We start from the raw sequence: 17227 nt of genomic DNA on the forward strand, positions 1-17227 counted from the left end.
GTTTTTTATCATTTTTATTGGAAGTTTCAAAATAATGTTAAAAAATAAAGGCAATATATAAATATTTTATCCATATTTATCATTAAAAATTTTATAAAATCCACAATATACATTATGTATTATTGAGAGTCTTATTTAAACTTAATTTTTTAGAAGTGAAGTAAATGAATAACTAAGGAGAAAGCTGTACTTTGATTTATTATAGCAAGTCATCTAACAATAATAAACTAAAACTACCTTAAACCTGAGGAAGAGCAAAACTATGTCTTTCTCTGCAAAAGAAACTGCTAAAAGAATGAAAATACAAGCTATAGACTGGGAGAAAATATTTGAGAAACATATATTTGATAAAGGACTTGTATCCAAAATATGCAAAGAACATTTAAAACTCAATGGTAAGAAAACAAATAGCCCAATTGAAAACTCGGCAAAAGATCTGAACAGACAACTCATTAAAGAATATCATCATATAGCAATTGAGCACGCATGTGAAAAGATATTATTCAACATCATTTGTCATTAGGAAATAACAAATTAAAACAACAATGAAATACCATCATGCACCTATTAGTATGGCTAAAATCCAAAACACTGATGACACCAAGTGCTGACAAGAATGTGGAGCAACTGGAATTCTCATTCATTTTATGGGAATGCAAAATGGTACAGCTACTTTGGAAGGCAGATTGACAGTTTCTTACCAAGCAAAACATAGTCTAGCAATCATGCTCCTAGGTGTTTACTCAAAAGAGTTGAAGACTTATGTTCGCGCTGAAACCTACACATGAATGTTTATTCATAATTGCCAAAAATTGAAAGCAACCAAAGTGTCCTTCAATAGTGAATAGATAAATAAATTGTGGTACGTCATACAATGGAACACTCTTCAGTGCTAAAAAGAAATGATCTATCAAGCCATGGAAAGACATGGAGGAACCTTAAATGAATACTGCTAAGTGAAAGAAGCCATTTGAAAAGGCTATATACTGTACAATTCCAACTGTATGGCATTTTGGGAAAAGCAAAACAATGGAGACAATAAAAAGAACAGGAGTTCCAAAGGGAAATGGGGGAGTAATGAATAGTTGGAGCACAGGGGATTTTTATGGCAGTGAAACTTACCTCCTATACTGTTCTATGTTGTAATAGTGGACACATGACAATAGTCGTTTACAGAACAAAGCAAATTGAACTCTAGTGAAAACTATGGACTTTAGTTAATAATAATATACAATATTGGCTCATTAATTGTAACAAACGTACCACAATGATGCAAGATGTTAATAATAGGCAAAAGTGGGCAGGGGGAGATATGGAACTCTCTGCTCAGTTTTTCTGTAAGTTTAAAAACCATTCTAAAAAATAAATTTTATTAATTTTTTAAAAATCTACCTCAAGCCTGAAGAAAAGCAAAACTATTTTAGTTACTATTAATTATGACCTACATCTTCTCTTTCACCTGTTGCCTATACCAATTTCTACACTTGAATTGACTAATAAGTTATTGCCTAGTGATTTTCATGAATTGGTTTGTAATAATATCTCTGTTAAGATTTCTCTTTATACCAAACATTAATTTTGGACTACAACTTTTTAAGACAAACTGGGAAAAAATTGATGAAATATTCATTCTCATATAAAAGGGTAGATTTTTTTCCCCCAAAGATAAGAGAAACATGAAAAGAATGTATTATTAAAATAAGAACTTAATAGAAATGGAGATCAGGAAATAAATACTCTACTTGTTGATAAATATCATCTTTATTAGAAAATCAGAAATCTCATTTATTTTGTAATGAAGTCACTAAAAATCTTCCTAAACCAATATTAGAGAAACTCATCAATGCAAAACCACTCAATGTATATCATGGATTGATTGGGAGATAAAATCAGTTATAGTTACTTCTACAAATGTGCCATGGATTATTTACTGTGGCCCAAATACGAATAAATAATAGGTGTATTTAAAAAACACACACACACTTCTTTCCAGCATTTTAGCTTAATAGGTATTTGCAGTATAATACAGAGGAGCAGTTCTCAGCTTATTTTTCTCATGACACAAATGACAGATGATGTTCACATGAAAAACACATTCCCATCACATGTCCAAATTTTAAAGAATGTACCCCCAAATTGTGGAGAAAGAAAGTATCGAAAAAGTTTTTATCAGTACGGCTATGACGTATCAGTAACTATTGCTCAGAAGAGCTGTATCAGCAGATTCTGATCTGTCTTTCCAATCAGATAAGCAACTGGCATCGCAACGAATGCCAGAGATACTGTTAGAGAATTACTCTTCCTAGTATTAATAATTCCTTTTTTAAAACTAAACAATTTGCAAATATGAACGTTTTAGTTGTTATTAGTAAATGAATATCTAGAGTGTCAGCTCACTATCTGCGTGTTGCAAAAGTTCGGCTGAGACCTCCTGACTTAGAGGATACACCCAAAAGATTTGTCGAATGAAAATAACTGAGTTCCATTTATAATTCTATCTTAATTATGATGCTAACACTCTGTTTTCACTCTGAAGAGGAAAAGAAAACGCTGTGTAGAGGCAACTCTGTGGAAAAATCTAATTAAAATTACCATTCGCCATTCAGGGAATTGTGTAAGTACGTTTGGGAGCAATATTTCCCGTCCTATAGCCTCTTTATTTTATCTCTATATTAGTAAATTATTGAATTTCATTTAGGCTACTTGACACAAAGTCCTCAGAATAGGAGGGTTTAAACACATTATTAATCCATCTAGTCCTAATTCTAACCATTGTTATTAGAAAATACTGTACAAATCTTTATTAGATATTAATATTCTAGGTTCAAAATAGCATATATATAAACCTTATGCTTATAAAAGAAGAATAGTATGTCTGATCAATGAACATCTAAAAGTTACTATGAATTCCCAGGGAAGTAAAGATTATTATTTACGTGATGAAGGCTGAACTATTTTGCATTTGCAGATCCCCTAGCCTAGCATGCATGCCGGTCAGATCTTCCCATGGCTTCATCCCTCACTTCTTTCATTGCTCTGTCTAAACGAGACTTTCTCCAAAAGGCTTCTTTACCTTTCTCTAAGGTGGTTCCCACCTTCATCTTTTTTTTTTTTTTTTTACATTCCTGTGTTTACTTTCAGGCATTGCGCAAGCAGGCAATGATCTAATTCAAGTTTCCATAGTATATGCTCAATACATATTTATTAAATAAAGTAAAATGTTTCCCACAGAATAAATGTCTTTATCCCACAAACTTCGCATCTTTTATTTGTATGATCTCCTCAAGAAATAGGTGATTTACTTTAAAAAATAATACCCCGTTTTCTCAAAACAAACTTATTTGGCTTTTATGTAGTCTTAAAAAGAAGACGAACTTAAGGTTCCTTAACTAAATCATACCTAAAATTTTTGAAAATTATTTTAATGGTGAATTTAAAATTGTACCTGAGGACAGTTTTAAAACATCATCTGGTTGACAGGAACTCAAGGTTGTTCATACCCTAAAAGTCTCCAAATGGGTCTGTACCGAGTTGTCCTTGATTTCCTTAAATCTTTGCACTCGAGATGGGAGTGTTTAGGTGGCAGAGACAGCCTAATGTCTACTGCTTCCAAAAGAATATGGCTGTCTCTCTCCAGTTTCTCCCACTCTTGCTCCAAGGATCCTATGTGGCTCCCTGGTTGTTAAGATACACTACATAGCTTAGCAACATGATAACATTCCTTAGAGAAATAAAAGTTCCAGAACTTCTCCACTTGTCATTCTTCTCAGAGTTCCATTTACCCACAGCTTGACAAAACCGTGTGGCAGCAGTGACTTTTCTTAGCTTTTGACGTGTAATAGAGTTGAATCAAGTGCAAGAGAAAGAGAAGAGAAAAGGAAGAGCAATTTTAATCATATGGATCATTCTCCCCACAATTCTCCTTAAAGAACACACACCATGCAGATGTAATCTCACTTAGCTCCTTTAAAACCTGTAGCAAGAAAGTGTAAATGAATTTAAAAATATCCCAATCAGCCTGTTCCAGCAGTTAAGATGTCTGTGCTAATGACTTGTTCAAGAGCTTTGAAAAAAAAAATGAAATGTTAATTAAAAATCATAAGGAAACATTAAGTAACACAGCTAAAGTCATAAAATTGCCTGTGAAAAGTGAAGATAGATTCATACATAGTAATCTCATATATGCGCATACACATATATAGTACATATACATATGTTGCTGTCAGCTCTCAGGATTATATACACTGGTGTTTCCCAATATTTTTCTTTTCAGATCATACCTGTTAATGATTTCTGAACTACAGTCTCTAATAGCCATGTCTTCTGAAGGGCAAATATTAATTTTAAACAATTCAAGGGCAAAGCCTCATTTAGTCTACTTTCTTGACTGGCCCCAAGAATTAAAGGCTCAACATCTCTGCATGCCTATAAACCATTCAGGACCTGAGCCATACTACTTTACTGTATTTTAGGGGGATTTAAAGGATTTTCTAAGACAATTTTGGCATTTCGGCATTACACTTTGATTCAGTTAGGAATTTGCTTTACACAGCTAGTAAGAGATTTACTTCTCCCTCACATCTCACATAGAAGAGTTCAACAGTCCAGGACTGGTATGAAAGCTCCATGGTGTCATTATGGGCCTAGACTTTTTCCACTTTTTAGTTGCATCTTCCTTAATATATAGCTTCCCTTCTTAAAGTTATCTCTTGTCCATGATGATTCTTGAAGTTCCAGTCATCCAAATGGCTACTATATTTCCAGACATCAAATCCACAGACCAGGCAGAAAACAAGAGGAAATGGGAGTAAGGCAGACAAGGGCACATGCTGGCTGTGTGCTCCCTCCACAAAACCATTTCCATGAGTCCCAGGCAATAATCTAGATTCACTGATCACTTCTAGTGGCAAAGTGGGGATAAAATAATGTAGCTTTTCATGGTGGGGTGGGGGAGTGGTGTTAGTTACTGACCAAAGTGGGAGAAAATGTATATTGGGTTATAAACAGCAATCTCTACCACAGATCCTGACATTCATACCTAACCTCTGTGTGAAAGATAGCTTCACTCTATGTGATTGTACCTTTCCTTTGAGAGGGCTGAGGCCATTATAGGGAGATATACCTCTGGCTATATAACTATGGTTCTGTTGTATTTCCTCTATGGAGACCTATGGGGACCTTTCTTGTCTCATTAAGAGAAAATAGTGATACAACTGGTTTGTTTGGGCTCAGTTTGCAATAATTCTGTCAGAACCAAGGGACAGAGGTTGCTCCGCTGTGCTGCTCAGGGCAGCACATAGATCCTTGTTGCCTTGGTAATGAACAGACTACCAGTCCAAAACACTCTATTTTTTTCAGCAAAGATAGAAAATAAACAGAGAGATTTCTTAGAATATGTGCATAAATTTATGAATGGTGATTAGTGATAACCAGGACACTCCGCAGATTGTTCATTGTCCACAGACATTTTGAGTATTGTATGGACTGAACTGTGTCCTCCAAAATCTATATGTTGAAGCCCCAACTCCCAGTGGGACTGTTTTTGGAGACAGGACCTTTAAGGAGGTAATTCATGTTAAATGAGGTCATAAAGGTAGGTCCTAATATGATAGGATTATAAGATGTCCTTATAAGAAGAGAAGAAGATACCTGAGCTCGCTTTCTCTCTCTCCAAGCACAGACAGAAGAAAGGCCATGTAATGACACATCAACGAGATGTGTATCTCTGAGCGAAGAAGAGAGGTCTCACCAGAAACCAGCCCTGCCAACACCTTGACCTTAGGCTTCCAGCTCCAGAATTGTGAAAAAATTAAATTCTGTTATTCAAACTACCCAATCTGTGGGATTCTGTTATGGCAGCCTGGCAGATTAATACAAGTGTGAATATGCAGGACACTATCTTAGGTCCATTTTTGTCATGTATAAGCAATGTGGCTGGGATCTTGGAGCTGTGAGCCAATTAAGCCTGTTCATTCTTATCCTTATTTGGCATTTACTGTAAAAATGCCACTAGTGTCTAATTAATATATAAGAAGGCAGTGTAAATAATTTATGAAAGGCAAACATGCTAATTTAAAACAATGTAAGAATAAAATGTGGTGGTGTCTTGCCCACCCTATACTCTGTTCTGTCCATTTTGGAAGCATATGATTCAGTCCTGAATTTGCAACAAAAATCTGCAATCACTGAAAATAGTGCTCTGTGATCTCCAGAGCACAACAAAAGTACTGATGTAAGTGTAATAAAAAGAATTCTACATTGACCTCCAAGGCCTCCTCCCCACTGATGCACACATCTGTATAATCCCCTTCCCTTGATTATAGATACACCTGTGAATGTGATGGATGCCACTCCTGTGATTAGGTTACATTCTATAACAAAAATGAGAGATTTTTGCAGGTATAATTAAAATCCCTAATCAGAATGACTGAAGTCATCAGAGTCTGTTTATCAAAAGGAGATTATTTGGGGGCAGGTCTGACCTAATTAGGTGAGCCCTTTAAAAGAAGATTTAGGCTTTCCCCAAGATCAGATTAGCTCCCCTGCTGACCTTAAAGAAGCAAGCTGTCCTGACTTCTACAGCTGCAAGTAAATGAATCTGCCAATAACCTCTGCTTGAAGAGGACCTCAAACTGCAGACAAGACCTCAGTTCCAGCTGGTACTTTGATTGCATGCAGCCTTACGAGACACTGATCTGAGGGCCTAGCTAAAGTTAAACCATGCCCACATGCCTGACCCATGAAAACTGTAAGGTAACAACTGTGTATTAAGTTGCTAACTAAAATGAAATTTATGAAGAATATTTATAGCCAACACTCAAACACAAAAATAATGACTATTTCTTATATCAGATTGTGATCTATTCAAGAGAGGCAGGTTGTGAATATGTACACAGGAGTCAGTCATAAAATGTATCCATGGCTTCTCACAGGTGTGCTACAGTGGGGGGCTATGTGCGTGTCCTTGGGCAACAACCCACCCAGGCTGGAATTCAGCCGGCATGCCCCGAATGGCAGTGCTGGTTGTTTACACCTATGCCTTTCCCAGTTGGTATCCGTGCCATACTAGTAGTTCAATATGTTGAATTTCATCTCTCCCTAAAGGACAATCTCTGTCTTTTCAATTTTGAGAGATTATTTAAAAGTGCCCAAACAAACCTGTCACTTGGGAGCAGTGATTACTCTGCTTAAACTTGAGATTTAAAAAGTCTCACGTGGGAGCTCGTCTGGAGAGCACTGCCGATGTAGTGGCAAGGACAGGAAGGAGAAAGGGTGGGATTTGGGCCAGCGCAGCATCGTGCAGCATTATCAGAGCTTCACAACAATTCCAAGAGCCATCACAAACTCTGTAACAATTCCAGGGCCTTTCAATTCCAACACACTATCGATAAAATTAATTTGCAAGCAGTAATGAAGGCCTGTAAGATAGAGAGGAAGCTTAGCAGAAAGCCCAGCCCATCCTACAGAATTAAACTCGAGAGAGTTAGAGATGACCGAAATAACCATCTAAGAAGGGAATAAATAGAGGTCTTTTTAAAATTAAACTGTTTTTTGCCAAGATATGTGTATAAGTGTGAGTTAGTGTGAATGAGTGTGTGTGTGTGTGTGTGTGTGTGTGTGTGTGTGTGTGTGTGTGTGTGTGAATGTGTAGGGGCCTGCAAGAGGAAGAGGCAAGAATCCACAATGATAACTATATTTTTTCGACCTTGTATTTATTTTATGTATGCCATATCCCCCTCAAGGACATTGTGAAAACAACTAATTTTTGGAATTAGTTTTGGAAATTATAAGTGAGAGGATGTTCCCGGGCAGAATTTGAGTGTAATTTATACAGAGAGAGAAGATGGAAAAAATTCAGCTTTTGCTTCCTTCTCAAGGTCCATCGTACTCATTGTCCTTTCTCCCTCTCGCTCAGTTTTTATTCTCAGGTAGCAGAGGCCTCTCTGTTGAAGCATTTTGCTTTTTTTCTTACTTTGCTGTTAATGATCTTTGTGTTTTAATAAATGTTTTACTCCACATGCTTCCTGTCAATCATTCTTTTCAAATTTTTTTTCTGAAAATCTTTATGCCAGGCATAGTGCAAGGCGTTGTGTGTACGCTGGTGAATCACAAACGATGGCCCCTCATAAAGCTCACAGTCTGGTGAAGAAGACAGGTATTGGAGAAGTAAATACACAAATAAACATATGCTTATAAATGCAGAAAAAACTTTATTAGTTAGGATTGTGTTTGGCTGCAAATAACAGAAACTTGTAAAGACAGTGGCTTAAACAAATGAGGCTCTTATTTATTTATTTATTTACTTACTTACTTACTTATCTATCTATCTATCATCTATCTATCTATCTATCCATTTATTTATTTGTTTGTTTGTTTGTTTACTTGTTTATTTATATGTAACATTAGTAGGTAACCTCAGATAGACGCCTTGGTACACAGATGGTTCTATACCCTTTTTCTGCTCCACAACCTTCATCGGGCTGTGTCTTTTGTTCTTACAGGCGCATTACACCTCTAAGCCTGGCACTTGCATTACACAAAGAAGAAGAAGGCGACCCAGAGGAAGCAGTGGCAATTGTGTAGAGAAAGCAACCAATTCCCAGGAATCCTTCGCAGCCTTTTGTCTGCGCTCCTGGGCCAGGACCACTGTGTTGCCCAGCTGCCTCGGCCCCATGGGAGGCTGGCAAATGTTGCGTTTTAGCCGGCACATCACTGCCCTGAACAAAAACTGGGAGTCAGTCAAAAAGAAAGGCAGTCAGTAACAGTGTCTGCCACAGCCATGAAGGAAAGGAATGGGGTCCCCTGAGCAAGATAGAGTGGCCAAGACAAATCTTCTTGAGAAATTGTTGAGACTTTCAGCAAGGCACAAAGTATGGAAGGATAGTCCTGCAGAGAACAATCAACATTTTAATTTGAAATGTAAAATTTATTGTCATATTTTGTGTGTTTCATTATATAGTAATGGAAATTGATCATCTATCTATCTATCTATCTATCTATCTATCTATCTATCTATCATATACTTAGTTCCAGATGCTATTTCAGCTAATTTAATTTTCAGAAAAGGGGTCTAATATGTTATTCTGACATGTGCCTCCTGTAAAGAAAGTTTTTCAAAGCTCCAGATAGCAATACTCACCCCATCCTGACTCAAGCATAATTCAAAGAAGACACGTCTGCTTGTCGAAGTCTCTTCTCATTTGATTCAAGTCAGCATGTTTATAACATTATGTAAAAAACGCCTTAATCTTTCTCTTTAACTTCTTTATATTTGTATCTAAAACAACTTGAACATGTAAACCTATGTCATCTCTCAACTTGTCCAACAAATAGTAACTGTCCTAAATGCAGTGTGGTATCTTGCATTGGATCCCTGAGCACACAAAAGGCCTAGATGGCATCTTCTTTGGGGATTATCCACTCCCACTTTCGTTCTCATATACCCAACTTCCTACTGGGTACCTCCACTTAGATGTCTAACAGGCACCAGAGAAGATGGATTTTACTCAGGCAGATATTAATAATATAATAATAGCATGTATCAAATACTTGTTTTTAAATCAGTGTCAGTGCTGTGTTCAGTAACCTATATGGATTATTACACTTAATTTTACAACTCTTTGAGGTAGATATTATTCTTATTAGATATTATTGTCATCTAGGGCAAAAATGAGGTTTCAAGAGGTTAAATAATATTCTCCAGGTCACATGGTAATGCTCTTAGGGGTCTACCCCAAGTCTGTTTGAGGCAAGACCTGTGTTGTAACCATACCTGCCTGCCTAATACAGCTAACGATTACCTCAAAAGGTAGAGTTAAAGCTATTTAAAACACTCTGCACCACGATTAACTGGGAAATGTGATAGACCCAAACATCCATTCTAATTCTGTTCTGAAGTTTTTAGCATTTAACATTTTTAAGTAACACTTTGTACCAGGCTTACCCACTCGAAATGTGGCCAGTCTGATATGAGAGGTGCTCTTAAGTATCATGTATGTGTGTGTGTGTATAGATATACCTTTAAAGACTTAGTACCAAAAAAATAAAATACCTAATTAATAATGCTTAGTGTCGATTACACTTTAAAATGATAACATTTCAAATATATCAGGTTCAATAAAATGTTATTAATTTCACCTATTTCTTCCTACTCTTTTTAATGTGGTTACCAGAAAATTTTAAGTTATATATGTGGCTCACAGTTAGTTCTATCGGACAGTGCTGCTCTAGAAAACTAGGTTTTGTGCCTCTTTAACCTCATCCCAGTTGCAAAAATGTTCTGTTTCACACATGAATTCTCTTTGGCAAGTATTGACCCTTCATATTTCAAAACTGAACAGGAGCAAAGATTGTCCTCTTCACTGAAGTCGGACTTCAGCCAATCTTGGAGTAGTGGAGAGAGATTATTTGACAACTGCTACAACAGGTCTTTATGAAACTGTTAGGCTTGATATAGACTTTCTAAATTTCCTAGAGAAAGAAGCTGGGCTGCGGAGCAAGGATGCATGTCTCTAAGTACCCTCACTAAATAACTAGGTTTCTACATTGTATAAAGGAAAGCTGAAGAGTAACAACGTATCTTTAGATTGGCTCATGTCTAGTAATTTGGGAGACAGTGACATTGGGAGAATTTATCGTTTATCTTTTTAAGAATAATTGTAAACCAGTATTTTTATTTCATTGGATAAATTAGGGAACCATTTATATTGACAACTTCTTTTTCATATATACATATGTGTGTGTGTGTGTGTGTGTGTGTGTGTGTGTGTGTGTGTGTGTGTTATATATTCATAATGAGAAGGAAAGTTGTAGAGAATACTGAAGCATTTATCATAGATCAGGCAAGGCTCAGATAAAGCACTGGGGTTGGCAAGAGAGTGACGGTAGATTCCTATTTTGTTATGAGGTTACATGCTTGTAATTCTTATAAGTTTATCACAATTTTCTTTGAGAGTAAGATAAGAGTGTTGTTGTATATCCCTCTCCCAGTTTCTCCTACTGTTAACATCTTCCATTACTATGGTACATTTGTCAAAACTATGAAACTACTTTGGTATATTACTATTAACTGAACTCCAGACTTTATTTCCACTCATCTCCATTTTTTTCTGTTTCAGTATCCAATATTAGATAGCACATTGCATTTAGGACAGTTAATATTTGATGAACAAGCTGGGAGATGACTTGTCCAAGGTAAGGATAATGAATTTTTTAAACTGCTTTATTGAAGTGTAATTGATATACAAAAAAAAAGAAAAGGCTGCATGCATTTACTGTAGTTCGATGAGTTCGGATACAGGCATACAGCTACGAAACCACCACCACAATTGAGGTAATATACATATACATCACTGCTAAAAGTTCTTTCATCTCCTATTTTGTTGTTTTTATGGTAAGAATATTCAACATGAGATCTATACTTTTAACATATTTTTTAAGTGCACAACAGAGTATTGTTAACTACAGGCACAATGTCGCACAGAATTTCTCCGGAACTTGCTCATCTTTTATAACTGAAGTTTTGTGCCCATTGACTAACAAGTTCCCATTTCCTCCTCTGCCAGCCACTGGCAGCCACCCTTCTACTCTTTGTTTTTGTGAAGGATATTTTAGTTTTCTCATATAGTGGAATCATATACTATTTGTCTTTCTATGATTGGCTTATTTCTCTTAGCATAATGTCCTCCAAGTTCATACATACATATGGCAGAATTTCCTTTTTAAAAAAAAAAAAAGCTTAATTTTCTATCATGCATATACACCACATTTTCTTTATTCATTCATCGAGAGCTATTGAGGTTGTTTCCATTCCTTGACTATTGTGAATAGAGCTATCTTTAAAAAGCCGTAATCTCTGCCTTGAACAAGAGAGAAGATTCCAGAGAAGACTGGGTCCTCTCATCTAATCCTGTCTCCTGAGCATACTAGAAAAAATTACCTCATTAGATTGGCTAGTTAATATCTTGGGAAGGATAAAAAGTTAATGTGACATAGAACAGGCATGTTTTGAGTAGTCATGTGACAAAATGGGAAGAGGCTGGATAAAACATGCCAGCCTGGCAAAACGGCATGTAACCCAGGACCAGGAGAAAGTGGAGGGGATTATCTGAGGAAGGCAGTACACCCCAGGGTGAGTGGGTGGGACAGGTCGAGGCAGGCTGGAGTGTGTCTCTCCCCCACACTAGATTATGAGCCTCTGAATACTGGGGCCCATGCCATACTTGCCTTCATATTCCTCGTTGTGATGCGCACGCAGCAGCACAGCACATAGTGCATATTAGTTAGTTGAAGTACTGAAAAGGGAGTGTCCTAGAAAAGAATCTGATCATAGGAGAAAGGTGGGAGAAGTCTAAGAAAGGCAGGACATGGGGAAAGGGGTCAATTTTGAAGGAGGAGGATTGGGAAAGGCCTTAACAAGGGGATGAAAGAGATAGGAAAATAACTGGTAGTGACAGAAAAAGAGATGGAGAGGGGACTGAGAGGTGGAAAAGCCAAGTAGTGATGAACAAAAAGAAAAGGAAGCAAGGAAGCTGCAAAGGTTGTTGCTCGGTGAGCATGCCTCTTGTTCAGGCTGAGGAAGTCATTTCCCCTAGAATAAGTAGGGTATAGGAGATAGAGATGGAGCTCACAGTAAACACGCACCACATATGGTGCTTAATCCATGCCAAAGCTATTACATACGTCATGGCATCTAATCCTGAAAATACTTTACGAAGTGAAAATTACTAGCGACATTGTACAGATTAGGATATTGACACTCAGAGAGGTGAAATAATTTGTCCTGGTAGCAAAGGTGATGAACCCAAGTTTATCAGATTCCAAATCCAGTGCTATTATCCCTGACCGGTAGACACTGAGCCACTGGTGGGCCTTGAGGTCTGAACTCTGCTTAGTAGTAGGAATTAATAATGCTATCTGCGTGTGGCACTGAGAGCAGTGCAGGGTTTGGTGTGACTTACAGCTTTCTTCATATACCACAAACTCCATGTCATTGGAGTGAGACACCCGTGCACTGAAGCCGTGACTCTGCCAGCTACATGTGACTTTAAACTCGAGCGCTTGACCACTCTCCATCTATTTTCTCATCAGAAAAAAAAAAAAAAGAGAGAGAGAGAGAGGTCTGAAAGGATCGATTTTGTTGTTTTGGATGCAGGGGGCCAGTGTTTGTAAAATTCTTTAGCACATAGCCTGCTCAATACAGGGCTGCATTGTTATAAATACCACTACCTTCTCTCCCCGTGGACTACTCCACAAGTCTAAGGCCGCACTGATCTTGTTAGACAGTGGGCAGAAGTGCCTCCCAACCCCAAATGCCTCCTGTTTCCGGCTACTTCGGTGACACAGGCCCTGTGGGGACAGCAGGACTGGGAAGGCCAGAGGTGCAGAGAGCAGCAGAGAATAGTGACTGGGGACCTGAGCATCTGTGTTAAGGTCCGAACAAAGGGAACAGGGCCAAATTAGAGGGGAAAGGTATGGAATGCTGCAGCTAGTTTGGGGTTTGAGATAGACACTGGGTAAACATGCTTGTTTAAAATGGAATTTGACAGCACAGGGAGGGTCGAAGTAAATCTTGAGAGAACAGAGTACAAGAGCCAAACAGGGAGGCTGAGAACCACTCCTTGAACCAGGTCAGTAACATGGCTGTTCTTTAACCATGTGCCAAGTGCTTCAAATATTTCTCCGTTCTTAAACTTTTATTTATTTATTTATTTTTGCAGGCGTAGCTATTGACTCTAACCTATTGTTTTAAACCCCCAGAAAATCAGTCCTTGTAAAACTTGAATATAAGTCTGATTTTGCTTACGGTTTATTGTCTCGATGATAAAGAAGGATGTGGGCCTTATCTCTAGTTTCTTTTGTCTTTTGATACTTGGCCCAAGTGCTTTTGTGTGCACTTGAATGAACCCAATCATTGAAATTTCATGGGACTCTTTTAGATGCATAGAATATTTATTCTCTTTGCAAGTAATTTTCTTATAAAAAGGGATCATTTTAATGGAGGCATTCTGATGAAAAGAGGTCATTTTAATTGTGGGAAGTGGATTGCCAGAACTTGCTCAGCAGGAGCAAATCTGACCACTTGGTTAAATGCTGTCTTTACAGGAAATGGTCTCTCCTCTGACTTTAACTTCTCTACCCTGGAATCCTGCTTTAAGAATTATGGGAAATGTGTGATGCTGAGAACAGTTCCTTTTGGAACACGTTTTTCATTTGCTCCAATGCTGTTCTTTTATGGACAAAAACGGAAAGGCTCTGTGTTTGGAGGTAAAGGAGATAAGGAGATGGTAATGTTCGGTACAAATGTGAACTTAACTCTTCATAACTGATGTCTCTCCAAAAACCAGTTTGCTGTTCTCCCTCACAAAAAGTGAACAAACAAACAACAAAAAAGTGAAATGTGAAGGAGAGATTTTAGTGGTTAAGCTCTGCCTACATTCACCGTAGGGTGCACTCGGCCTCAGAGAATTTCTCACCAGCTCCCATCCCCATGATTTGTCAATACAGTGGCTTAGACAAACCCTCCAATAGCACATCCCTAACAGTTAATGGAAGGGAAATAACAACCAGCAGTCCAAGAAGGAACATATCAACGAGAAAAGGGTCATTTCCACATGGAGTTTCTAAATCTCTTCTAGTCAGAAGAACTAGACTTCAATCGTTTTCTTTAAAAATTTAAAGTTTTATAATTAACTTTCTATAAGGACAGATAAACACAGACAGATGTAGCACTTTTCTATAAATGGAAGCAATAAAATACCTCAAATGAATGTGGTATCATATATAACACATACCTTTATGGGAAAATAATTCTATAAAAAATTGTTCAAATGTTAAAGTGTTTTTTTTCTGGGTAGGTGATTTTTATTTTTATTTTTTCCAGTCTTGATTTTTCTAAACTTTCTTCAGTGAGCGTATTACAGTTTTTGAAAAATTTACTTTCAGATTGAACAGCAAAATTGAGTTTTGTTTTTCCAATTTATACTGTTTTTATTCATTTTTAATTATAATGGTAATGTACAAACGCATTTTAGTTACAAAAAATTCCAAAAATAGCTATTGAGAATATAGAAGTTATGGAAGTGTAAGGTCCATTGTTGTAGCCACTGGCCACACGTGGCTATTGAACACTTGAAACAGTCTACCTTAAGATGGGCTGTAAGTATAATGTAAAATGTGATTAACAGTATTTTTTATCATGATTACCTGTTGAAATAATATTTTTATATGTATTTGGCTTGTTCAAACATACTATTAAAATTAATTTCACCTGTTCCTTTTTACTTTTCTTCAGGTAGCTACAAGAAAATTAAAGATGACCCACATGAGTTACATTTATGGCTCGCGTCTTTTCTGTTGGATGGTGCCGGTATAGGAAGTACTCTTCTGGCTATTATCACATTCTCTTTCCCAGATGTAATCAATATTAGTGGTATAGTTGTATTATTCTCTATTTTTTTCTATACAATTAGCTCCTTGTAACTTACAAAAAAAAATGTCCTTTTACCGTAAATGGGGATTATATCATAAATGTTGTTATGTAATTTGTTTCCTGCACTTCTTATCAGGTGTGATAGCAGATTTCAGTTATTTACTGCTGTTTAACAAAGCCCCCGAAAACTTAGTGGCTTAAAACAAGAACAAGTTTTTGTTTTGTTTTGTTTTGTTTTTAATGAATCTGTCCGTTGACTGGGTGGTAATGTTCTGTTTTTTGTTTTATTCCTACTTTGTAACTGAATAAAGTTTTTTCTACTTCCTCTAGATTTGTGTATTTCTAATACAGAATGCTCGAAATAGGAGGTCCAAGCCTAATAAATCTTCAGGTGAATATATTTGTATTACCCACATGCACCATAAAATTGTATAAACAATGCTTAGAAACTCTTATAATCGCTCACTTCTTTAGTGCCTTGAGATGTTCTCTTCATATTATTATCTAGGAAGAAAAAGGGGAGATTAAGTATAGAATGCAGAAATGTCTTCGTTTCCAGACAAATATCTTTGAAATACATCTCCGAAAATTTTTAAACTGGAGGACACGTGTGTTAAAAATTTCTATAGCTGATTTGATGTGCAAGATCATCCATCAACAAACAGAAAATAGGAGACGATTTACAGCACAAGTTTTCCAGCTTGTGCTTCTAATTACAATTAATTCCTATCACGTGATCTCTCTAACAGTGAGATTTGTCTCTGTTAGAACTTAAAGTGGAGTGCTCCTGAATTGTTCTCCTGGCTCTGAGAAGAGATATTTCATCCACTGGGAGAAGTGCTATATATCTGATGTTTAAGTTTCATAAAACAACAACAAAAAAAGGTTGAAAGAGTATTCTCTGTCATTTGTATGTCCACATTAGATATTTCAGTTATTGAAAGTTAGAATGATTGTTTTGTTTTGTTTTAATTTTTTTAATTTAAGAAAAATCTACCATAGGGTGTGAATAGAGAAAGCAGGGAAAAGGAAAACTGGTGTGCACATGTTAAAAATAGCTGATTACATAATATCTAAACTTATTAAAAGGATATATCAGGTTGGTTTTTGTGTGTGTGGTGAGAGGAGATTAAAGATTGTTTTCAAATTGGCATCGTTAATCCACCTCTCCCTATTAATACTCCCTGAAAGATTTTTATTCGTCACAAGGTTTAAGGGCCACATTCACCACTAGGTGGCGACAACATGCTGTATACAGACGGCTGTGCCCAGGTCAGCCAAGGCAAGGAGGAGTCTTTGGAGGGGGGGAACTGCTGTGGCCATTCAGTTTCTTAAACTAATAAACCCCGTGGAAGGTAAAAATCAATGAAGGCTTATGTAGAGCCCTTTCAAGAAGATACTCTTGAGTTGGAATATCTAGAATAGATTACTTGCACTAGTGGAACTGATCTTCTACATCTTGGCATGGCAATGATCTTCAGTTTTCTCTTTATTAAAATTGGGCTATAAATACTTATAATATTACATCCCAGAATAAGCAGAATAATTTCTACAAAGATACCTTACAAAGTCAAAAGTGCTAGAGAAATAAGGGTTACCACTGACGATTCTTTGAATTTATTTTTCAATGTGAGTTAATATACAATCTTATATTATTTTCAGGTATACGACATAGTGATTAAACATTTATATACCATACAAAGTGATCACCCTGATAAGTCTAATACCCACCTGGCACCAGACATATTTATTACAGTATTATTGACTATATTTCCTATGCTGTTCTTTAAATTCACA

The 17227-nt window shown here is 36.7% G+C and overlaps 1 protein-coding gene across 1 annotated transcript in view; it reads right to left on the bottom strand.

Moving 5' to 3' along the window:
• Positions 1-13074, bottom strand: part of CUNH4orf17 (chromosome unknown C4orf17 homolog) — a 41810-nt gene extending 28736 nt beyond the window's left edge. The window contains exon 1 of the mRNA XM_011361536.1: positions 12960-13074. Coding sequence (XP_011359838.1) covers positions 12960-13074 — 115 coding nt within the window. The remainder of the gene's footprint in view (positions 1-12959) is intronic.
• Between the last annotated feature and the right edge of the window lie 4153 nt (positions 13075-17227).

The sequence above is a fragment of the Pteropus vampyrus genome, unplaced genomic scaffold (genome assembly GCF_000151845.1).
Source record: "Pteropus vampyrus isolate Shadow unplaced genomic scaffold, Pvam_2.0 Scaffold67, whole genome shotgun sequence".
In the NCBI taxonomy this organism is placed as follows: domain Eukaryota; kingdom Metazoa; phylum Chordata; class Mammalia; order Chiroptera; family Pteropodidae; genus Pteropus; species Pteropus vampyrus.